Here is a 25,125-nt window from a genome sequence, read left to right as displayed (position 1 = left end):
GGAGTTCGAGGATACAGTGAGCTATGATCATGTTACTGTACTACAGCCTGGGCAACAGAGCAAGATCCTATCTCTAACAATTTACATTAATAAATAAATAGTATATAATTAATTGGCCTAATGCCTTTTTCCTTTTCCCTTTCTACTAGCCCAAACTCCTTTCTCAGCAGGATTTATGGTAGCCTACTCCATCAAAGCACTTTTAACAAAGATCAGTGAAAAGCAGAACAAAAAGATGCTCACACCTGCTGCCTGGCCTGAGGTTCCCTGGCCCAGATACTTGGGCAAGAATTAATCTTTCTTGTGCAGAGAATGAGTGGAGCCCCAGGAATGACTTCAGTGCCACCCATAACAAGTTTATGCACAGAACACCTCTGTTCCAATCCCTCTCTCCCTTTAGCACTTTTCCAAAACAGGGGTTTTATAAAAGTGGGTCGCAGGGAGGTAGGTTAGATAAAGGCATGCACAGGGAAGAAAAGTCAAAAGCTAACCTCTGTGTGTCTACCATTACCGCATTTTTTTTTCTCAACGGAAGTCCTAAAAATCTTTCTTGAAACCCAGAAGTTTTTGGCATAACATTCAAAACAGCCTGATGTAAGAGGTGAAAATACTGTTTTTCAATCAGGCTCAAATTTCTGAAATAATGCTCTCTTTTTGCATGTTTTCGGGAAGGATGTTGGTAATACGGTTACAAAATTTTTAGCAGACACATAAAATTGTCATTCTGTCATCTTTAAGCTCCCTCATGCATTGCTACAGATGACTTATAGATTTACTGGATTCAAGCAATCTTTATATCCGATACCCTAAGGCTTTTTAGATGAGGTGTATTTATTTTCCAGTGCTTTCTTAACAGGTTTGTAAGCTAGGCAAGGATCGTGTCTTTTAAATCAGATACGATGCAGTTCTTGGCACAGAACTTTGCATGCAGGTGCTCCATAAATACTTATTGTTGATTATTAAAAAGAAAACAATAAAAAATAGCTCAAATTTTGTGAGTTTTTTTGGGGGGGGTCGTGGGGTGTCAGTCAGAAAACAGTAAGCCTTGAAAATTAATCAGCATTTTCCATGATTACATAAAACATAAGCATCAAAACCCAAGTACCAATACTGCGCCTAAAGGCAGATCATATCAATAACTGAGGCATATCGTATCAATCGCTAAGGCATATCACATCAATAACTAAGGCATATCATATCATATTGTATCATATCAATAACTAAGAAGAGGAAGAAAGAAAGGAAGGGAAGAAGGGAAGAAGTGAGTGAGGGGAAGGATGTAAGCAAGAAGGGAGGGAAAGAGGAAGAAAGAAATGAAGGAAGGGAGGGAGGAAGGGAGGAAGAAAAGATGGAAAGAAGGGAGAGAGAGAGGAAGGAAGGAAGGAAGGGAAAAGAGAGGGAGAAAGAAAGGAAGGAAAGAAGGAAGGGAGGGGGAGAGAGGAAGGAAGGAGGAAAGAGGGAGAGAAGGAGAAAGGGAGAGAGAGTAAAGAAAAGAAGGAAAGGAAAGGAGAAATGAAAGGAAATGAAAAAGGAAAGGAAATGAAGGAAAGGGAAGGGAAGGGAAGGCAAGGGAGGGGAGGGGGAAGGGGAAGGGAAGGGAAGGGAATGGAATGGAAGGGAAGGGAAGAGAAGGGAAGGGAAGGGAAAGGAAGGGAAGGGAAAGGAAAGGAAAGGGGAAAGGAAAGGAAAAATTAAGATTTTTAAAAAGACCATAGCGCCAAATAAATGTGAAAATAATTAGGCTGATTCTCTAAACACATGCAACACAGTCTCAGGAGGCAAGGGGAGGAAGCACTTTTTCTTTCCATCTCCTTTCCAGATCGCGCTGGTGTGGCAGCCTCTAGGCATCTAGGAAGCACTTTTCTTAAGCCCACCTGTGGCCACTGGGATCATTTTTTTTGCAAGTGTCTATTACTTAGGGTAAAGACTAAGTTCCTTTAGCAAGGAAGCCCCCAAATACAGTGACTTAAATAAGGGGCATTTGTCCCCCCTGCAATGAGAGCTGAGTAGTCCAAGTCATAGGTCAGCAAACACAACCCCTCGCCGGCAAAATGCAGCTCATGGCCTTTTCCAATTTCTCAGGTAAGAATAGCTTTTACATCTTTAACTGGTTGGAAATAAAAAATAAAAGCAGCAACACTATTGTATGTGTATGTCTCTTCTCACGCTGCTAATAAAGACATATCTGAGACTGGGTAATTTATAAAGGAAAGAGGTTTAATGAACTCACAGTTCCACATGGATGGGGAGGCCTCACAATCATGGCAGAAGGAGAATGAGGAGCAAAAGGACGTCTTACATGGTGGCAGCCAAGAAAGCTTGTGCAGGGGAGCTCCTCTTTATAAAACCATCAGATCTCATGAGACTTATTCACTATCACCGCTATCAGAGGAACAGCACGGGAAAGACCTGCCCCCATGATTCAATTACCTCCCACCGGGTGCCTCCCATGACACGTGGGAATTGTGGGAGCTACAATTCGAGATGAGATTTGGGTGAGGACACAGCCAAGCCATATCAGTGAGAATGAGAATGACATAAATTCAATCTTTAGTGTCATTCAGTCAAGTCTTATTGGAACACATCAACACTCATTCCTTAACTCATTCATAGTCAAGTCTTGTCTACAGTTGCTTCTGCACCACAGTGATGGAGTTCAATCATCATCGGGGAGATCACAGGGCCCAGAAAGCCTTTGCTATCTGGCCCTTTACAGAAAAAGGTTTTTGGGCCCAGGTTAGGTTAGCCTGATAGCTCTCACTGGAGTGGTTCATTCAAAGCCACAGTTCCCTTTATCTTGCGATTCTGCTGTTTCTTAGGTTATTTGCTGCTCGGCTGACATGGGTCACTGCCTGTTACGGACTGACCTGTGTCCCCTCAAAATTCATTCATATGTGACACCCTAACCCCCAATGGAACTGAACTTGGAGGCAAGGCCTTTAATGAGGTGATTAAAGTTAAATGAGGTCAGCCAGGCACGTTGGCTCACTTTGGGAGGCCAAGGTGTGTGGATCACTTGAGGTCAGGAGTTTGAGACCAGCCTGGCCAACATGGCAAAACCCCATCTCTACTAAAAATACAAAAATTAGGTGGGCGAGGTGGCAGGCACCTGTAATCCCAGCTGTTCAGGAGGCTGAGGCAGGAGAATTGCTTGAACCTGGGAGGCAGAAGTTGCAGTGAGCCAAGATAGCTCCACTGCACTCCAGCCTGGGTGACAGAATTAGACTCTGTCTCAGAAAAAAAAAAAAAAAGTTAAATGAAATTACAACAGTGGGATCCTAATTTGCTACAACTGGTGTCCTTTTTAAAAAGAGGGAGAGGTAGCAGACCTCTCTCTCTCTCTTTCTCTTTCTCCTCCTCTCTCCCCCACCCCAGCATGAGCACAGAGAAAAGGTCATGTGAGGACGCAGTAAGAAGGTGCTGTCTGCAAGTCGGGGAGAGAATTTACCAGAAACCAACCCTGCCAGCACCTTGATCTTGGACTTTGAGTCTCCAAAACTGTGAGAAAATACATTTCTGTCGTTTAAGCCACCCAGTCTGTGATATTCTGTGATGGCAGCTGGAGTGAACTAATACCCTGCCACATCCATGCTCCAACCATTGGACACAGGAAGAGTTAAAGGGAGAGAAGGGCAGCAATTTCCTTCTAAGCTTGTTGAGCAGAAGTTGCACACATCACTCCTGCTCACATTCAGTCCTTTGGTGAATTTATTCAGTTATCCTACACATAGATTGAAAATGAAAACAGAGAAGATGGATTTGGGGAGGGTCAACCAAAAGCATGACACATTTTGGAGCACATATCATGATTAAATATTTAAAATCTACGGATTTCCTGAAGTCCATTAGGTTTCATACATAGAGCCCTACTGGCCTAGGGACAAAAGTCTTCACTATTTTTATTTAAAAGGACACTTTTTGACATAAAGGCAAATTGATTCTCAAGCTAGAAGAGTCTTCTGAAAGTAATTCTAGTACGTAAGTGTAAATGCGTATTTTAAGGATGAAATATTCTGCCAGTTCCCCTCAAGACCCCAATGTATAGTATATTTTCTTGTGTGTAACATCGGGGACTCTAATTTGAGGTCACTGAAGATACTTTGGTATCAAGAGAAAAGATGGGTTGTTAGGGGTCAGTGTCACATCAGGTCCTGTCTCAAGCAAGACCTGGAGTAGAACAAGACGTTAACCCACTTGGATCTCAGTGCTATTGATTGCTTATTATGTGTATTTTCTGCACTTGCACATACTTAATGGTTTTTAAAATTGCAGTGATAAAGTACTTGCATTTCTGGCCAGAATGAATTTGACTCATATATAATCATTATCAAAGGTTCCTATCTTGACTAGCTGCTTTGTGAAGAAAAAAAAATTAATTTCCATTCCATGAAAAGTTGAGCAAGGAGAGAAATACATTTTACTTTTTCAAACAATGGGTGCTTTTTCATCACTTTTACAAATAACCTTATATTGCTTGTGATAGGGTATCCCTTCTTTGTTACATGATGTGTTTGAAAAGCTATGTGCAGTCACACTGTACTGTGGAAAATACAGCTGCTGGAAACTGATCTCCTGCTTCTAAGCTGATAAATGACTTCATCCTAGAACACCATTGAATCAACCATCTCAATCTGAACCATAACTTATTAAGAAGCCAAGTGGAAAAATGTTTTAAAGTATTAGATGAAAATACAAAAAGAAAAAAAGCCTTCTTAAGCAAGACACAAAAACCAGAATTCAAAAAAGGAGACTGACATACTGATCTATTTACATTTAATCATTCTGTAAGACAAAGACAAAATAGATAAAAGTCAAGTCACAGACCAGGTAACATATTTTCAACATGTAAAAATATATATCGTGAAAAAATGATTTATAAATAAACATTATAAATCAATAAGGCATCTCATAAGGATATAAGCAAAGGCAATTCAATTAAGAAATGCAAATGGCTTATAAAGGAAAATGTTTTCAAACAATGAGGCATTATTTTACTCATCATTTAGGCAAACATTATGAAGACTGAACATATGCAATGCTATGTAGCATGTGAGGAAATTGGAGCATGCATGTGTCAGCGGTGGTGTAGGTTGGAGAAAAATTTGGAAGTATCTATCAAAATTTAAAAACCGTGTTTCCTTCAACCTAGAAATTCTATGTCTGGGTAACTATTCCTAGAGAAACACGTTATGCATATACAGAAATAATCATATGCAAGGATGTTTGATGTTTATATAGTGAAAATTGGAAAGACAGACATATTCATAGGAGAATGGTTAAGTAGATTATGGAGTCTTATGTAACAGTTTAAAAGAAGGAGTTACATGTATGCCTACTAATACATAAGTTCTTTAGGACATCACTGAATGAAAAAGAAAGAATTAGTTTAATACTCAGTATGTATATGTACATTTATATACAGCCTCATTTATTTTAAAAATTCATAAAGCAAAACTATAATTTATTAATTTTATTCATGTATGTAAATGCATAGAAAAAACTTGAGCAGATGCATATCCAACCTGCAGTTGCCAGCTTTGGGTGGTTCCTCTGCAGAATGTGATTGGGTGGAAGTGGCTGAGAGGGACTTTCGCTTGTATTCTTCTTTGTTTGAGAGTGGATTTATGCAAAAGACCCTCCCTGTAAGAAGGCGTTATTCATTCTGTATTATTTATGGAACTAAAATTAACTTATAAACAAAGCAGAAACACCTTGTGAGATCCTTCGTGGCCACTCATTCTACTGCTTAGCTCACAGTGTTTCTGCAGCCGTATGTCTCACCACTTGTTCTGTTGTTCCCCTTACACACTCCAGTATGTATCTCTGCCATCAAACTGGCCACGTGTGAGCTGAACCTGCTATTTGTTCACTAACTTACTATTTTATACCATTTGAGCAGGAAGTTGTAGTCATTCTCTGGCTTTGTAGTTTGCTTTATTGCTCATAAGTAATAACTGGAAAAAGGAGTTTTAAAACACTCATTATTTTCAAACATTTTGACTAATATTTATTCTGAAATGTCAGGGTAATTTGGTAAAATATCAAAATGCTAAAACTGAAGACTTATTTTTTTCTTTACCAGAAAGTAATAATTACTTATATTTATAACTGCAGAGTCCAATACAATGAATTAATATTTCTTCCAAATGTTCTTACTTAACATCTTTCTAGCTTTAGCAAAGCAGTATCTTACTTTCACATTTAAAAAAAGAAATCCTTCATAATAGTGTAAGGCAGTTTGTGGAAAACTTATTACCGTCATTTTACACTTTACTAAATTCAGGCTAAACCATCATCAAACTAACCAGAATTAAGATTAGGGCTCAAGTCTTCTGACTTCTGGTCTAAGTTGTTGGGTGTTTTGGGTTTTTTTTCCCCCTGCATAAGGCCATCTTCCACAAACTACATATGCTTTCTTAAATCTTCTAAAACTTTCTGAAACTGGAGGCTTTACTTCTGAGGATTATATATAGCATTTCATATACTGACATTGGATATAGCACAAGAGGCTGAGTAACATTTATTTTAGAAATAGGTGTAATTTAATAATGAATGTATTTGAACTGTGGATTAAAATGAAGACAACACTTCCCTTTTGCATAGAGGATAAAACTTGCAAAAATAAAATAAATGCCCATTGGTATATTACAGAGGGATATTTCACACCATTTCACTTCTAGAATGGATCCTTCACTCTTCTTTCATTTTTAAATGGATTTTAATTATTAAATCATAGTCTAAGGGAATTACCATATGTTAATTTTTTAGTGAGTTGAGGCTTACTCAAATGTATTTTATTCCTATATCAAATGAAAAGTATTTTTGCATTAAGATTTTTGCTGTATATTTCATTTCAGACTTTAAGAAAACAAATATTACATGTAAGTATATCTTAAAAGCGCTCTAAATGCATTTTTAAATTGAGTAAATATAGTTAAGTACTAAAACAACAAAATTCATTTGTCCTATACTAACATGTACTATAGCATATAGCTCAAAAAGTTAGTAGAATACTGGGAAATTGCAAGTAACTGTATGATGCCTATTGCTTTACCTGGGACAGCTGACCAAAAAATGTTTCAGGGGTATGTTAGAGCTAATTTCATTACAATTACCGGTGACTAACACCACTGATAGAGACCATAAAAGAGAAGGTGGCTCTTTTGTCCTATGAATTATCAATTAGATCTGCTTCTGTGGTGAAATTTGTTAGCTGAAAATTGATGGCTGAAACCTTAGGATTTACCCCTGTCTTTAAGCTCCTACAGCGAGGTCTGTAGACCAGAAGCCTGTACTGAACTCACACCACAAGGGCAGCGCCAAAGACAAGATGCAAGCGCTGCAACAGCAAGTTATATAACAAAAGAGAACCGAGGACATCAGAACGTGCTCCAATGATACTTTGTATCTTCCTGGTGCGCAAAAATGTAAACCGGCCTTCCTTTATGGTTTACATTGTACCACTGCACAACGGTTTGCTATCGCGTAATTTGGGAGGTGACACATATGAAATTTGAGGGTGTGATTAGTCTTTAAAATAATAGCTTTGGTATATATTTTAACCACTTCTAGCGCCCCCCCCCAACACACACACATACACACACACACACACGAAGAAGATGCTAAGGTGGGCCACTGCCCCGGCTCTGGCCAGCCGCATTTAGAGGGGAAAAGGACAAATGGCGCTATTTCTTTAAGCTTGGTGGGGGGAAATCTAAGTTTGTTCTTTAAAAAGGGCGAAAGTTCGCTAGGACCACAGGGCCTTCGGCGAGAGCGCAGGCAGCTTCGTGTTGGCACCTTGGGGATCTTCTGGGCTGCCAGAAGCTCTGAGCTTGCAGTTGCACCTAAACCGCCGCTTTCGCTACTTATATTTGCGGTAATGTTAGGAAGCAAAGTATCATCAATCAGAGAATCTGGTAGCCATTCTCTCTCTTTGCCCTGTGTCCCAGCTTGTGATTCTTCTAAGTTCCATCTCCTTTGCGGCGTGCAGATCCTTGGCTTTGGGCGCGCTTCCTCTTCTGCACTTGGGCCACCGCGGGTTGGCCACCTGGGCTCAACTCATCCCATCCTTGCTTTCCCCCATCCCTATACCCAGCGGCGAGGGCAGCCTCACCAGCCCTTGCCCCGGAGGTGAACGTGTGCCTGGCTTTGACTGAGACAACTAGGACCCCAGAAGCCCAGTGACATCAGAAAAGAGGCTCCTGGGCACTAGCACTTCCCGCAATACGCTCCAGGGCTGTAGGTGCAAAACCGAGCTCTAACTTCCCTCCAGCTAATCGAGAGGAAAATACAGGGCGCGTCACAGTGGCCTCTCCCGCCTAGCCACGCGCGGTGAAATTTCCGGCAATCGGGCCAGCTAAGACACGGGATTTGCACCGCAGCCTCTCAGCTTCTGGAGCCGGAGCCGAGCGCTCCCGGCAGCTTCTTCAATTTCTCTCCTAAAGTGCGAAGGGAAAAGCCCCGTCTGCTCCACGACTGCAAGGCCGGCGGATCTGGGAGCCGCGCCCGGCTCCGGAGGACTCGGCGGGCCCGGGGCTCCCCGGCAGCGGCTCCTCTGCTAGGGGTTAACAGCAGCCCCCGCGGCCGGGCGGGCGCGGACGCTTCCTCTCCACCCGCCCGGGAACGTGGATACCGCGCCCGCAGGATGTTCGCCGGCTGGGCCCGGCAGTCAGGAAACATGAGAAGGCCTCGCTATTCCTGTTCCCGGGCGGCGCGCGCCGGGCTGGGTAAATAAAGCCGAGACGACGGCGGTGGCGGTGGTGAGCGCGCTGGAGCCCGCGTGGAGAACATGCGGCGGGGATGGGAGTGCGCCTAGTCTCGAGGCGGGAGAGCCAGCCGCCCTGCAGCCGGCCGTCGGCCCCGCAGCCACAGGTACAGCCCCCGCGTCGCCGAGTCCCAGCCGGCTGCGGCGGAACGCCAGGCTCGCTCTGGCCCCTGCGCCCCGGGCGCCGGTGCTCTCCCGCCCTTCCCCCAACTTCCCTCCAAGGTCTGGTGGAGAGGCGCTCGGGTAGCGGCCAAGGCTGGCCCAAGGGTCTGCGCGGAGCCTGGGAGCCCACCTGGCCGCGCCTCCTTTGCTTTAAAATTATTCGCCGGCGTTGGGGGAGGGGGACACTTCTGCAGGGAGTGACCTCCCCGGCCACAGTCTGGAGTGAATCGGGGTAAGTGATTTGAGAAGAGGCGCGGGTGGCCGCGCGCGGGAGTCCTGGGAGGGTCAGCAAGTGTGGTTCACACGCCCCCGGACCCCTTGCGACAGGACAGCGCTCGGACCTTTGCCATCGCTTGCCTCTGAGCCTGCTGCCTGCAGACCTAGAGCGCGCCGGGTGTCTGTGTCTGCGATCTCTGCGTGGGCTTGGGGCTGCCGGGGAAGTGTCCGAGGTGGCTAACCTCGTGATGACTTCGCTAGGAAAAACACGTCGTCGCATCTAGGAGGACGCGCTGGGGTGGCTCGGAGAAGGCCGGGCCGGGGAAGGGTGTCTTGTACAAATAAAGCAGCATGAACACACATCCCTAAGGGCATGATTTTAAAAGAAAACACCAACGCGAGTCTTGACTGTAGAACAGGGGCTGCAAGCACGAAAATTCTCTTTGACACTTATCGCCGAGGCTATGTGCACACCCCAGGCACGTACCTGTCTGCGCGGGAGGACGCAGTCCTAGGGGACACGCGACATCCAGCAGAGGTCTGACTTCACTTCCCTACGAACACAGACCGTAGCCGTCGTTTGATCGCGGTGGTCACGCGTGGTCCTAAATGTCACGCGTGGCCTCTGCTGCGGTGGCCGAAGGGCGGGGCGGGGGCGTTGGCGAGTGTGGGCGCTTGGCGAGGCAGAGGGTGTGTGTGTGTGTGTGTGTGTGTGTGTGTGTGTGTGTGTGTGTATGCGCGCGCGCGCGTGTTAGTGGAGTAGCAGCCCATGCCGCGGCTGGACGGGCAAAGGGGGCGCTGGCAGCGAAGCTGAGGCCGCTCGGAGGAAACGGGAGCTGTCCCGAGGCGCGAGGCGAGGAGATGGGGCGGGCGAAGTCCGCCGCGCGCCTTGGGGCTGTAACTCTGCGGCTCCGCGGCCGCGCGGACTTGCTCCTGACGCCCGTGCGCGGCAGGCAGAGGCTCAGGGCCTCCGCGACCCCAGAGGTGAGCTGCTGGCTCTCCCCGACAGTGGCAGCAGTGGCCCGGGAGGTGCGCCGACCAAGCTGCCTCCTGCCTTGGGCTTCTGACACCTTTACAGCCTCTGAAAGGGTCCCCGGAGACCCCAGAGAGAGGCGGGTGTCGAGGGGCTCCGAGCTCGCGGCTGACACCCGCGCTGCGGAAGAGAATGGCACTGATTGAGGGCTCTGGGGACCTGGGTCCTGGCGCCTTGGACCTTAGGACCATGCACTTCCCGGGGCGCGTTGGGGGATGATAGGAAGATTCTGGGAGAGAAGGGGGAGAAGTGGTGCTTTCGTCCTGACGCCACTTAACTTTTCCCTGTCCTTGAACCCAACCTCACCCCGGGGGACCTTGGCGGACAGAAGATGCCAGGGTTTCAACCAAACCATCCACGATCTAGAAAACACGAAAATCCCCCAAATCCCGGTGTGGCCTGGGACTCATGAGCTGGGGGATCTTGCGGATGCGGTTGGCACATTACCCCAAATCTTCCCTTCCATCCAACCCCTCCTGACGCCCCGAGTTGGGGCTCCCAGAGGCTTTAGTCTTCTGCTGTGATTGAAGAACCACGCGCGGCCTCACGCCGGTCGCGCTCCGCAGTCCGGAGTATGCCTCTCCCAGATTCAAACTGAAACCCAGAGGCTCGTTTGGGAATTCGTTTCCTTTGCCTCTGCGGGTGAATGATTCCCGGTTGTAGTTCTGGGGAGTGAAGGGATTGGGGGGATCGATCGCCCAGGCAAGGAAGAGGGCAGGTACCTGTCCCGGGAACCTGCAGGGGCGGGGGCGTGTAGCCAACTGGGGAGAGCCGCAGGGTCCCTGCCAGTTGCGGCGGCGCCGCTCCTCCCCTCGGCTCCGCAGCCCGGCGACCCGGCCAAGTTCAAGGCCCTGAACCTGCAGGGGTCTGAGCACTCTCAGCCAGTAAGTAACGAGATGCACCTTCCTCTCCTAGAAGCTGAGCCCCGCTGCGGAGCTCCCGGCGGCCCAGCCCCGAGGCTCTGCGGCCGCGCCGCGCGTCCCTACCAACCGACACCATGAACACCATCGTCTTCAACAAGCTCAGCGGTGCGGTGCTGTTTGAGGACGGAGGCGCCTCGGAGCGGGAGCGGGGTGGCCGGCCCTACAGCGGTGTCCTGGACAGTCCTCACGCCCGCCCCGAGGTGGGCATTCCCGACGGCCCGCCCCTCAAGGACAACCTCGGCCTGAGACACCGGAGGACCGGGTATGCGCACTCCCCTGGGGGCCCTGCCCGCCTGCGGCCCGGAGGGGTGGGGGCGGTGAGCTGTGACGGGGTCCCGTGGCAACGCGGGCGGGTGGACGGGAAAGGGCCCGGAGTTCCCTGGGAGTGCAGGTCTGCCCCTCCAGGGCTCGCGCGTTCTCATGTTAAGGGGCTCCTATCTTAAAACGTGAGGGATCAATTCGTCGGGGCAGCTCCAAAGAGCTTGGTGGAGACTAAGGGCGCCAGGTGCTGCCCCTCGGCCCTCCGCTGCCTGGACCTCGGAGTTGGGGGTTATTTGCCCCTCTCCGGACTGTGGGTGCCGGTGCGCGGCTGAGGGCGAGGAAAAAGGACTGAGCTCGGTGCAGAGAAACAGGCGAAGCCGAGCAGTCGGGGAGTCCAGGCTCAGGCTCCGCGGACTTCTCTTCGGTCACCCGAGCCCCTCGCCAGAGCCCCGCGGCTCGCCTGGCCCAAGGAGTCGGGAAGGTCGCCTCCCGCCAGGGAGTCCCGGGCGTGAGCGCGGCTCGGCTGGGCCCGCGGCGAACCCGGAGGGGGAGGCCCCGGGCCTGCGGGGCCGGGTTTGAGTTTAGCGGGGTGAGGGGTATGCTGGGGGGGCGGTAGCTTGCGGGTGGGCCAGCTGCTCAGACTGCCGGTGAGTGGAGGGCAGGCTCTGCCTGGCCCGATCCGGTGGCTCCCCGGGCGCCCCGCCGGGGAGAGGCGGCCGTCCTAGCCGCCTCCACCTGAACGATTGCATCAGCTGCTTGTTCTGCGGCGTCGCTGCTTAGTAAAACAGAGATTCGGTTTCGTCAAAATGTTACTACCAGTCGCTTCGGGTGGAATTGCATTTCAAAGTGTTTAAAGAGGCAGAAACCCAGGAGGCTCCGGCGCAGGCGCGCAAGCCTCGGGGAGCGGCTGGGCTCGCTGGCGGCCGCGCGCGACCCCTCCCGGACCCGTGAGGGAGCGCAGCGCCCCAGGCCACGCTCCAGGCTCCTGGCTGCCTCTGCCTCCTCCCCCTTTGAATGTGCTTTTCCTGAGGTCTTTTTAACCTTACATGATGGGACAGAGCTTGCCGTACTTTTAACCCTCCCTTAGTCGGGAAACGGCCCGACGGTGTTTTTGGGTTCTGCAGCTTTCCTCCACAAACCACCAACTCCTTTGGAAAGTTTCCCCCTTTTCCTAAAAGATCAAAGGAAATAGCTTAAAGAGAGCCGGGGCGGCAATGCTCCTTTGCTTTATTCCCTATGTCCAGTCGGCGACCTTTCCCCTGACCACAAGCGACGGAAAGCCTCTGGGAGCAGACAAGAGATCCCCGAGGGAAGTTTCGAGAGCCAGCCGCATACCCTGCCAGGCCTGCCAGGCCAGGGCCACTCGAGGGTGCGGCGCCAGCGGGCGAGGGAAGGGTAGCAGTTAGCCCCGCTGCCCAGATACGCGACTGGAATAGCAGTATTCTTCAAATCACTTGACCTTCGTCTTCTAAACCTCTAACCTTGGGGTATTGGGTTCAAGGTATCCCCCTATTCAAGATAAACCTATCGAAATGATCTCCCCATCCAGAAACTGTGTGGCTCCCACTTCCTGCCTCTCCCAAACACTCTGGGCGCGCGCAGAGCAGGGGCGCAAGGCAGGAATGCGCAGCTTGGATGCGGGGCCCGGGCTTGGCCGGGGCGTGGAGGGGCCGGGCGGGCAAACGCGTCGCTCACCAGGGCCGCCTCCTCTCCCCATGTCCCAGCGCCCGGCAGAATGGCGGGAAGGTGAGGCACAAGCGGCAGGCCCTGCAAGACATGGCGCGACCCCTCAAGCAGTGGCTTTACAAGCACCGTGACAACCCGTACCCCACCAAGACCGAGAAGATACTCTTGGCCCTCGGCTCGCAGATGACGCTAGTGCAGGTAATCAGGACCCATTAACACCCTGATCCGTTTTCCCGCAAGGGGCTGAAGAGCGGGAACGCTTAGAGTTCGTGTGGCTCTCCACGTGGCGCTTCTACCTGGAGAGGGATGGAGCCGAGCTGTGGGAGTTTCTGAATTACCTCTCACCCTCATCCCTCAGTTCAGTGCAGATGCTCCGTGCAGGAAACAATGCAGGATGCGCTGTCAGGTAGGGAAGTGAAAAGTAAACTGCAGACTTACGAGAAGGTTCAACATTAGTGAGCATCAGAATCGCCTGGAGAGCTTAAAACACGAATCGCTAGGCCCCACCTCCGAGTTTCGGATTCAGCAGGTCTGGGGTGAGACCATCATTTGCATCTCTTACAAGGCCCCAGGTGTTACTGAAGCAGAGGCTAGGGAGGAACCCCACTTTGAGAACCACGCAGTGTGACGCTCCATATTAAGGCCCAGTATTAAAGCTCAGGTACAGAGTAACTTTCAAAATTACCATTACTGACAGCTAGGAGTAGGGGATAGAAAGATAAGAAATGGTGTTTGGATCAACAACCCCCCCCACACACACTTATTTATTATTATTTTTTAATAGGAAGCATCCTAAACATTAGCTGCAATCCACAGCATTTTGCTCCTGATGCTTTTCTGCTGGGCTTAAGGAGAGGAGGCAGATTTCAGATGGTTGGGTTACTTTGCCAAGTGTAGAGAAATGGTGCAAAGTTTGTGTGTTCTTTGGTGAACAACGTTACTTTACATTTGACTAGCTTTTCAAAACTGAATCTTACTGTTCACAAAACCACGATGTTGTAGGCAGTTACTATCAGAATTTTACACTTGACATAATCAAGACTTGGGGCAGTTGTGTCAGTAAAAGACAGAGGCCTGGAAATAAATAATTCCAGATCAAATGCTCTTCCCGTCATGTCACAATTTTTTAAAATAAATACGGTGGCTTGAACTTTTTTACATGCAAATAGGCAAATTTATTCAGAAAGAAGAGGAGGAGGAGCTACATCAGGTGAAAAGTTTTGCACATTGCGGTAGCATTACCTGATTGTGAAAATTTGGCCATTCCACTAAATTTACAGTAAGCAGGAACTCCAAAAAGAAAAAAGGAACTAGTGGATAAAATAAAGATTGCTTTCCAGAGTATTTAAAATTTCCCTTTAGGAATTACTGGAAAGTTTGACAAGGCATGAAAGTTGACTTATTGTCAGGCTATCAATACTAGAATACGTAATTTCTGCTTATTTTCAGAATATAATTATATACAAAAACATCTGTTTTCTTTCATATTATCAGGCAATGGTATTAATAGTGATTTGCTGCAGCAGTGGAGGGGAAAATTAATTTAGTGTTCTTGGCTTAATATCTGTTTAACATAAAACTATGAATCTTTTAGCAATTTACCAAAGTAGTTTTGAAATAAATTATTCCAGTCAGAAAAACCTGACTTATGAAAATAAATAACCTATGTTGAAATTTCAGTTTAAATAAGTATGCTACTTATTTTTAAAATACACTAATTTATAGAGTTATCTGAATATTTCACAGTGATGTCAGCAAAGAAACACTAGGTTACTTTGGCCGATTATAGAGCTTCATATTTAATAGAGGCTATTCTTTCATACAGAAAACAAAAGAACATTGATGACATATTTTAGGACATTTTTAAATTATGAAGTAGCATTTGTCATTAGGAGAGCCATTTAAACTTTCTTATGTAGTGGTTTTTGTTGAGCTGCAATACAAGTAGTTATAATTTTAAATTATTTGCCACCTGTAATGATAGTTCAAATACAAATAAAAATGCTTTTTACATTTAGATCTTGGTAAGGCTATTACATTTTTAAAATATGCTTTACATGAAATTTTCATTCAAAACACTTTTTTTCTCTTACACTAGTGCTCAGAAAATAAAAATGCACAGAAATATGTAATTTTAAGTGGGGTAAGATAATTTTTATAATAATAAATGACAACTGTATAATGATTTCAAATTTTATTATTAATGAAGCTGGTTTCTGAAACTTTAAAGTGATAAATGGAAAAAATTAAAATGTATAGAATTACCAACGGATCTTATGGCTGATCCTATGGCTGATCATTGTTCAAATGCTATAGAAATACACTCTGTACTCTCAAAATATAAACAGCTTTATTGTGGAATAGTATAAAATGGTATGTGATTGGGGTTTGTATTATTGCAGGATATGGAACTTATCAAGGAATAATGAGTAGATGTTAATGCTTCCTCCTCTAATAATGAAAGTCTCATATTCCTGTGATATGTCCACATACGATTTGTTAAAACTGCTATGTTCCTAGATTCTGTCTCCTCTGTTGACATAACTCTGTTTTTGCTTGGTATTGAGTGTGCCTGCTGACATATATATGCCATTATCAGCTACAAGGCTTATAATAACGTTAAATATTCAACAAAATCTCAGATCAGTCCTTATTCATTATTCCAAGTGTTATATTACATGGTGTGGAAATGAAGTGCTCAATATTTCAGTTGAATAGCTCAGAAGTTCGTTAATTCAGTGTGTTCAAACGTGGACAGATGCCAGTTTATCCCTTTGGGTGTACTATAACAATTGCTCTGTCAACATGATGAATGTAAACACCTTTGTTAAAGTAGGATGAATATTATTTAGTTTTCCCTCCCAGCTTCTAGATGTTTGGCCTTCTAATCTTTCACTATAAAATATGGGAGATAGATAGATAGATACTGATATAAATCATAATTATATAAATTAGTCATATCTAACTATCTCCCATATTTTATAGTGAAAGCTTAGAGGCCCAAACATCTATACATATATACACATATAGCATTCAGTTTGACATTAAAATTCTGTTCCAGAACCTATCCTTGGTTAAGGAGACCTGTTTCATGTAAAATACAATTTGAAGAGAATATGAACGACAACCCGAAGGAATCCATAGTAGATTAAAAGTGGAAAATTTGAACCAATATTTTTACCTTCAGTGAAACAGATGGAATTTGCATTAATTCATCCAGAAAGAAATGCAAAACAAGTATATGCAAATTTGTTAACTAACTATTTGCTGTTTGCAGGACCTACTGCAAATACACATTAAAGACCTTGGAGTGTATCTAGCTGTTAAGTTGTACTGAAAAAACAAAAAAACAAAAAACCCCAGCAGAATATATATATTACCAGATTGGGTGGTGGTCAATTTATGAAATCAGTTTTGAAACAGTCTATAGTAGACATCAGCAAACCTTTCTGGAAAATCACCTAATGTGTAACTATTATAATATGGTTAAAAAAAAGACTACGAGTATATAAAACTTAAAAGAGATATGACTCCTATACACGAAAAGTTAGTTAATCCCCTATGACATTTAAATCATTTAAATGTTCCTCCATTTTTGTCTGTTAGAAGGGTAGTGTATTACTTTTTTTAAAAATTAGAAGGCCATTGCATTTTCATTATAAGAAGAGTTTCATAAGAATTGGATTTTACACTGTACTATGTGTGGTTGCTGTGTGAAGATTCAAGGTTAGTTAAGATTTAAGGTTAGTCTGAATTATATCCCATTGAGTAAAGAAAGTTGCAAAAATGTTTTGGAGTTGGATTCTAGTAAATATGAATGATCTAGGGGAAGTTGCAGGCTGTACTCTGTGTGTGAAAGGAGCAAAGAAGGACAAAAACACTCTTGCTGGAGACAGTACTGGTCAACAGAGGGAGGTTAGTACCTAGTATAAAGGAAATTAACATTGCTGTAGGGGAACTTGGGGTGTATTCACCCATCTTAATTTTTAGAGCTAGCAAGGATATTAGGAACCATCAAATCCATTTTAGAGATGAAGGATTCAAAGTTCAGAAAAGTTGAATAATTTATCCAAATTCACACAGCATGTTTTTGGCAAATTCAGAACAGGAAGCCAGGCCCTCTTCCACTGTATGGTGATTATGGGATAACAGGACATTTATGAGGATTTGAAGAAGTGAAGTGACTAAATCAAAATGGTGCATCAATTCTTGAATTTGATGATACTTGCTAAGATCCATTTAAGAGAACAGAATGGAAGACAGGGAAGTTAGAAGAGAAATGTTTTCAAATTCCCAGCTAGTAGTATGGCTGGATAAAGTAGTTGGATGAAGATTTTGGCAGTGAGTTGAAGAATCCAAGGGAGTTTGAGAAATTTCTTGAAGAAAGGGATCAGGCTCCTTGTGCTTCCACAGCTAATGTTCACCAGTGTATCCCAGTTAATTATGTGTAGTTCTTTTCCGCTAGTCCTTCCGGGAGTGCAGAAGACAAAGCTTATTCATTCCTAGGACTTAACACCATGGCTAAAGTACAATAGTCACTCAATAATTTTGTTGTCTGTCTGTAGAGAATGGGAAGGACTGAGAATTTGAAGTCAGACTGAATCTTAGTAATAGTAACATAGCTTAGCAGGAAGAAGCATTGGTGAAGACTGACTTCTGAAATGCCACAGTGAGATAATATGTCATTGCATATAAATTTGAAAGGATAACTATCATTGCTTCAGGTACAAAGAAGACAATATTGACTATATTGAATATTAAATACATATGGGAAACCCACCATGTGTTTACCCATGAGGACAGGGAGAAAAAGTATAATTTGAGATTTTTTTTTAAGTAGAATAATAAGGACTTGAGTAATGCACAAAAAAATGTGTATTTATAGTATAAATCTAGAAAAAAAAAGTAGAAATTTCCAGTGCAAACATTGCCACACAAACCATTATAGTAATCTGGCCTTTCTTCAAAGCCTAGCTTAAATTCCTCAGTTTGGTCATGTTCTGGACCAAACTGGCAGAAAGATTTAATTCTCTTCCCGTGTTTCATTCTTTTAAAGGCAAGTATTGCCCTTTTGAGTTTCTAAAAATCTATGCACTGATGATAACCTGGTATTTTAGAAGAAATTTCAAGTATCAAATCCAGTAACATCTTAAAAAAAAAGAATGGAAGTAGCTTTTCTTTGTCTTGAAATATTTCTTTCTTTGCCTTCACCTATTTGTCTAAGAAACATTTGACTTTTGGCTTAAAGTGAGGAGTTCTTTGGTTTATTTTCCCCCTCTTCACCCATGATTCTACCTCTGTTTTGCTAACGCCTCTTTTGGAAGCGAACAGATCCCACTTTTTTCATCTCTAATGGTTTCCAAAGCTTGGCCCTTGACCCTGCTTTCACTCTCTCTACTCTTGCAACTTTGGCTATTACCTCTGTGCCTTTTCCTCTTGAATTTGCTCATCCCCTCCCTTCAATCTCAGATACCACTTTTATTTTCTTACCAGACATGTCACCAGTATTAGCACCTCAAACTAGACATTGCCCAAGCCAAACACATCATTTTATCCTCAGAAAGTTTCATCTCCTTCCCCAAATGCACTACCCTTCTCTTGGTTCCACAGGCTTGATGACTCAAGGTCATCTTTAACTCTTCCCTCTTCTTCAACCCCTACAATTTCTGTGGAATTTCACTTCTATTTGTTCCTGTGTCCTCTTTATTGGGAATGCACTTCCCTTCCCTCTTGACCTGACCTATTCTGGACTTTCTTCAAAGGCTCACTTAACTTCCTCAGAAAGGCTGGTGTCATATATGAAAGTAACCCCTCTTTCCTTTGGACTCGTATCATTTTAATGTCTTGTATGCCATTCATCACATTCTTTCTTATACTAGTTATTTGTATACCCTCCTACTTCTCTTACTGGACTTTTCTCTTACTAAAATTTTTTGATGTCAAGGCCTTTTCATTTTTCCTTATTCCACAAATACACTAAATGCTCAGTGTCTGTAGTAAGCAACATGTTTGTCAAATGAATGAATGGATGCGAATGTCCGGTATTCTTATGTCCTGAGAATATTTAATGATCAGAGGTGCTGAGAGAGGCTTAGCTCCTTTATGAGAAAATAATCGCACCATGGATAATGTTTTTAAGTTTTGTTAATTGAAAAATAATACCGTTTTAGGTGTCAAATTGGTTTGCTAATGCAAGACGTCGGCTTAAGAATACCGTTCGACAGCCAGATTTAAGCTGGGCTTTGAGAATAAAGTTATACAACAAGTATGTTCAAGGCAATGCTGAACGGCTTAGCGTAAGCAGTGATGACTCATGTTCTGAAGGTTTGTTAATATTTTTATTTTCCTTTCTTTGTTTTGCCTCTATTAGCAAGTTCACCATAATTGCTATTTTTAAGGTTGCTCTCACAAAATATGATGGTGCCTTAACGGTTCTTTTTTATTGCATGAAGTAACTTCATTTTTATAATACTATAAATGACCAAAGGAATGATGGCCATTTCCTCTTGTTTATAGATATACCATGTGTCAGAATAACATATTCAGTGAAATTCATTAAAATTAAAATACCATAAGCGAGAGATGACATAAATATTTGCTTTCATTGCCTAAAAATTGATCTTGACTATCAAAGATAATTTTATATACTTTAAATATATTTCCTTTATATATTTTTAAGGATTAAATATAAGAGTTGGGTGGCTGGGGGAAAGTATGCATACCATCCTACTTAGTGATACTGTTCCACTTTAGATGGAGAAAATCCTCCAAGAACCCACATGAACGAAGGGGGCTATAATACCCCAGTTCACCATCCTGTGATTAAAAGTGAGAATTCGGTCATCAAAGCGGGAGTGAGGCCAGAGTCACGGGCCAGTGAGGACTACGTGGCACCCCCCAAATACAAGAGCAGCTTGTTGAACCGTTACCTTAATGACTCTTTGAGACATGTCATGGCCACGAACACTACCATGATGGGAAAAACAAGGCAAAGAAACCACTCGGGATCTTTTAGCTCCAATGAATTTGAGGAAGAATTAGTGTCTCCATCGTCATCAGAAACCGAAGGCAACTTTGTCTATCGCACAGGTAAGCCCGTGCTTTCTGTAGTAATTCCTGCGATACCTGTTTAAAGCACAATTAAAACTGCATCAGAGGGATTTATTTTAACAGGTATAAAGGCATCAGATTATTCACATATTGCCCATAATTCAGTTTTAAAGCTTTCGTTTTGTTTAGAATTGCCAATGGATACATTTGTTAGTAGATTATGGTCTTACTGAGAAATTTTCAGTTTTCATATTAAAGACAGGAAGTTTTATTCTTTTTATATTTTTTAATTTTAATTTTTTAATATTTTCATTTTGTTTTTATACAAAAATTAACTCAAGATGGAAGAATTTTCATTCCTTATAATAATTTTAATCTTCATAATAACAATGTTTAGGGGGGTGTATACTGGCTTTTATGAATAATTTATAATAGAGGATAGTGCCGGATTGTGGCCAGTCCTGCAAATACTTTGTATTTTATCTTTTCTGTTAAATGCTTTGATTGCTAAATAGTGATGGTAAATGAAAACAAATTAATAGGGTGTCAAGCTTTTGTGAAAGAAAGGTATAGGTCTGGCTTCCATTGCTCTGGAAATTTTACTCTCATTCCTGAAAAGCATAAGCAGGGATGAAAAATAGCTTTTAAAATTTTACTTTCCTTCCAGAAATAAAGGATCGATTCCTACCTGTCCAAAACTTTCAGATGGAGTAGTAGGTTTGGTAAAAATTTCTATCTTGACTTCAGTTCCCAGAGAGGTTTGCTCTTAAGAAGTGTATGAGGTGACTTTGGAACAAGGAATATGCATGACCAACATCTGGTGTAGACAGAGTCTGGGTCCTGAAAATGTCAGCAAATGAGATTTAGAATATTAGAGCTGGAAATAATCTCAGAAAAAATCTAGACCAGGCACATTACATCACAGATAAGAAAACCCAGACCAAGAACACATAGTAGGTACTCTCCTCCAGATCTCTGAATCTGCACAAGAGATAGGAAGAACATCACTACTATAATCACTATTATTATCCCTACTACTACCAATCATGTATAGAGTAATTATGGTATACTAGGCCCTATGATATAAACTATACACATTTTACTACATCTTTTCTTCATAATATCAAGAAGCTTGGTCCATGAACAGTAGGGCTTTATTAAGAAATCTAAAGTTGCTCTGTTAATGTACCCTTTAGATCATTTCACCAGCAATCTGATTTTCAAACGTCTACAAATATATATGAGACAAATGATCTACAAAGATTCAGAGAAAATAGCAATACATTTCTAAAGACTTAAATCAACCTCATTTTCTCTTTGCATCACCAACTCCAACAATAAAAACAAACTCCAAACACTCAAAATTACAGAAATTGTCTTGTAAATAATAATTGGGTCTAGGAAGAAGAAAAAATAAAAGAAAATTTGGCCAATAATGAAAATGAAGCGGGCAAGGTGGCTCACAACTGTAATCCCAACACTTTGGGAGGCAGAGGCAAGAGGATTCCGTGAACCCAGGAGTTTGAGACAAGCCTGGGCAATATGGTGAGACCCCCATTGCTACAAATTTTTTTTTTTAATTACCCATGCATGGTGGTGCATACCTGCAGTCCCATCTACTTGGGAGGCTGAGGTGGGAGGACTGCTTGAGCCCAGGAGATCAAGGCTGCAGTGAGCCGTGATCATGCCACTGCACACCAGCCTGAGGAACAGAGGGAGACCCTGTTGCAAAAGAAAATGAAGACACTACATATTAACATCTGACTATTGTGACCAGAGAAGAGCTTGAAAGTAATTCAGAGTTTTATGAATGTTTATTTTTAGAGACAGGGGAAGAAATCACATTGTTCAAACAGATAATTGAAAAATAAAATAAAATAAAAAAAGGTCAAATGGGAAGCTGAAAAATAAATAAGAGTTGACTCTTTTAAAACAATAATAAATTAAACAAGCAAAAATCGACACAAATTAAAATTGGAAATTACAAAGGAAGGAAACAACAATCAATAAACAGTTATTAAACAAAAAAGGTTTTAAAAAATTATGATGAAGTACTATGCACAGTTGTTTGGCAATATACTATGTGTAAATGTGTATTTAAATAAATTGGCATTCTCCACACAAATTAAAAGTTCATAAACAGGAAAAGTTTTAAATGGCCAATAACTCGGGAAAAATTAAGATTTTTAGTCAATCCAATTCCCAAAACACATGACTTAATACATCCATTTCTTTTCAAACTTTGAAGAAGTAATTAATGCTCGTGTTTTATACATTTTTCTGGAACATATAAAAAATATCAATTTTTAAAAAAATGTAAACGTTATCCTACTCCCAAATCAGATTAAGACTGCATAAAAGTCAAGATCTTTCTTTATAATACTGATACTATGAAAATACTTGAGAAATATTTATAATGTAATATTGAAAAACAATTCAAAATTGTGGAAACACTATAATACAGTTATGACAGTACAAATGTGCATAGACAAATACAAAAAAATGACAAATACATTAATTTTAATGAGACAGAGTAATTGGTAATTGGTAATCTTTTATTTTAAAATATTTTTCTTATAAAATTTTTAACATTGCCTGGTAAAAACATTGATTAGATGCCTACGCAATTTTCCCAGTGTGGTGAGTCTTCTGAAAATGCGTGCTCTTTTCAAAAGTGACAAAATATAAAGCCCGAGTGAATAGCATGCCTGTAGAGTTGATTCTTTTCAAAGTTAAATATCTCGGTGGCTTATTTTTATTAAAGCATTCCAAAGGCACTTGGTCCATAGTATGGACTATTCATTTGCCAAATTCTATTTTTAAATAAAAGCCTATTTTTTTTTTTTTTTAGTTATGCAAGCAATGAGAAAGCAACCTAGACATGTAAACTTCTGGTTTTACATGTGTGTGCATCAACTTAAAAAGGGCAGACTAAATGATTTGCTTTTATGGTTGGAGAATTAAGAAAGGCTGGTGGCCTAAGACTGATCTGCTAGGTTTCAGGTCAAAACAATCAATGGCTGTCTTTGGTGGGAATTGAGTGACAGCGTTGCTGCAATTGTAGCTGGGTTACCAGGCATGTATAAATAGTAAAACAGGGGATTTCAAGAAATACTTTCTGAGCAACTGCTATGGTTTTCTCTGGCATATAACCTTCTTCTGAATTCTTTCAATTCCATCTGGTTATATCTTTCTTTCCTCACCTAAATAGAAATTTTCTAAGTCTGTATTAACACCCCCTCCCCCAGTGCTACAGTAGTACAAAGATTTTGAACTTTCAAATTTTTTAAAAGAACACTTCACAATTTATTTGTTTTTGTTACAATTTATTGCTGAGGAACTTTTCTTTTTTCTTTTTCTTTTTTTTTTTTTTTTTTTGAGATGGAGTCTTGCTCTGTCGCTCAGGCTGGAGTGCAGTGGCACGATCTCGGTTCACTGCAACCTCCGCCTCCCAAGTTCAAGCAATTCTCCTGCCTCAGCCCCCTGAGTAGTTGGGATTACAGGTGCATGCCACCACATTGGGCTAATTTTTTGTATTTTTAGTAGAGACGGGGTTTCACCGTGTTAGCCAGGATGGTCTCAATCTCCTGACCTTGTGATCTGCCAGGCTCAGCCTCCCAAAGTGCTGGGATTACAGGCGTGAGCCACCATGCCCGACTGCCAAGGAACTTTATCCATTTATTCATCCATTTTTGTTAGAGTAGCTGTCTTGTGATGAGTTTTATTAAATATATGGAATCAAATAGCCAATTGAGGCCGGGCATGGTGACTCACACCTGTAATCCCTGCACTTTGGGAGGCCGAGGCAGGCAGATCACCTGAAATTAGGAGTTCGAGACCAGCCTGGCCAATATGGTGAAACACCGTCTCCACTAATAATACAAAAATTAGCTGAGCATGGTGGGAGGCGCCTCTAATCCCAGCTACTCGGGAGGCTGAGGTACGAGAATCGCTTGAATCCAGGAGGCAGAGGTTGCAGTGAGCTGAGATTGTACCACTGCACTCCAGCCTGGGTGACAGAGTGAAATTGTGTCTCAAAAAAAAAAAAAAAGCCAGTTGACAGTTGGTGTGAGAAAGGATAGTGTATCACTGAATTTTACTTCACTTATTCTTATTAAATTCTAGGGGGCAGAATCTTGTAGATTATAAAGTAGTAATCCTAATTGAAGATATTACTAGAAACATCAAAGCAAATGCAAACATATTTTTATTGATTTTACATAGACATTATTTCTCTGTAATCCGCAGTCTTTGGCTTCATGCCAGGGTCATAGCAGGCTCTCACTACAAATGGGTTGAAACATTTTTGACAGCAGTAATTTTACCATTGCAATTGATCAGAGTTATTAAGGTCATTGCATCTAAATGTAATTAATACTCAAAGGAAATTTAGTCACTCAGTGTCATCTGTTGAATTAAGTCATCTAAATTAAAATTATAATTTGTTTTTATCATGTGAGCTTAGCGAATGGTAATTTTCAGATGTTTGACTGAGTGAATTTCCTTACAAACTGATGTCCAAGCCTCTAGCCCCCAGGTGGTCTGCTCTCTCTGCTCTCTGTGGTGCCAGGATAAGGACCCCTGGTGTAATATCCACCTCCATTCCTATTGAACCAGGGCTCAGATTCTCCAGATGGAACCGTTTTTGCCGCCTTACAGAGTGGGTTCTCACTGGAACCTTTTCTAACTTGAATTAGACTTTGACTTTACCCTCAGAACCAAGCCTATGGAATTTCTTTCTCTACTGAAGGAGGAAAGAGGATTCTAAGAAAGAGTAAATCAGGCAAGTCTTGAAATAAAACCTGTGGAGTTCCCCTCTTGTTTTGCTCGACTTGAGGACAAGCCCTTGTTGCATTTTTCCCTTTCACAGATCACAGATGATCAGTTTATAAAGGCCTAGTGCAGGCCAAGAGCGGTGGCTCACGCCTGTAATCCCAGCACTTTGGGAAGCCGAGGCCAGTGGATCATCAGAGGTCAGGAGTTTGAGACCAGTCTAGTCAATACGGTGAAACCCCATCTCTACTAAAAAT

The 25,125-nt window shown here is 43.0% G+C and overlaps 1 protein-coding gene across 3 annotated transcripts in view; it reads left to right on the top strand.

Annotated features, from left to right (window-relative positions):
• Positions 1 to 7,445: 7,445 nt before the first annotated feature.
• The window catches only part of MKX (mohawk homeobox), a 74,221-nt gene continuing 56,541 nt past the window's right edge, over positions 7,446 to 25,125 (top strand). For 2 of the 3 annotated variants that reach the window (XM_001160740.8, XM_009458153.4), the window contains exons 1-5: positions 7,446 to 8,871; positions 11,091 to 11,360; positions 13,084 to 13,243; positions 19,216 to 19,369; positions 19,799 to 20,134. In XM_001160740.8, coding sequence (XP_001160740.3) covers positions 11,173 to 11,360; positions 13,084 to 13,243; positions 19,216 to 19,369; positions 19,799 to 20,134 — 838 coding nt within the window. In that variant the 5' untranslated portion in view covers positions 7,446 to 8,871; positions 11,091 to 11,172. Of the gene's footprint in view, positions 9,159 to 11,090; positions 11,361 to 13,083; positions 13,244 to 19,215; positions 19,370 to 19,798; positions 20,135 to 25,125 lie in introns of all 3 variants that reach the window. The other variant, XM_063780571.1, reaches the window with a different exon arrangement.

The sequence above is a fragment of the Pan troglodytes genome, chromosome 8 (assembly GCF_028858775.2).
Source record: "Pan troglodytes isolate AG18354 chromosome 8, NHGRI_mPanTro3-v2.0_pri, whole genome shotgun sequence".
Lineage (NCBI taxonomy): Eukaryota > Metazoa > Chordata > Mammalia > Primates > Hominidae > Pan > Pan troglodytes.
The sequence above is the reverse complement of the archived record's forward strand: the minus strand, read 5'-3'. Positions and strand labels throughout refer to the sequence as shown.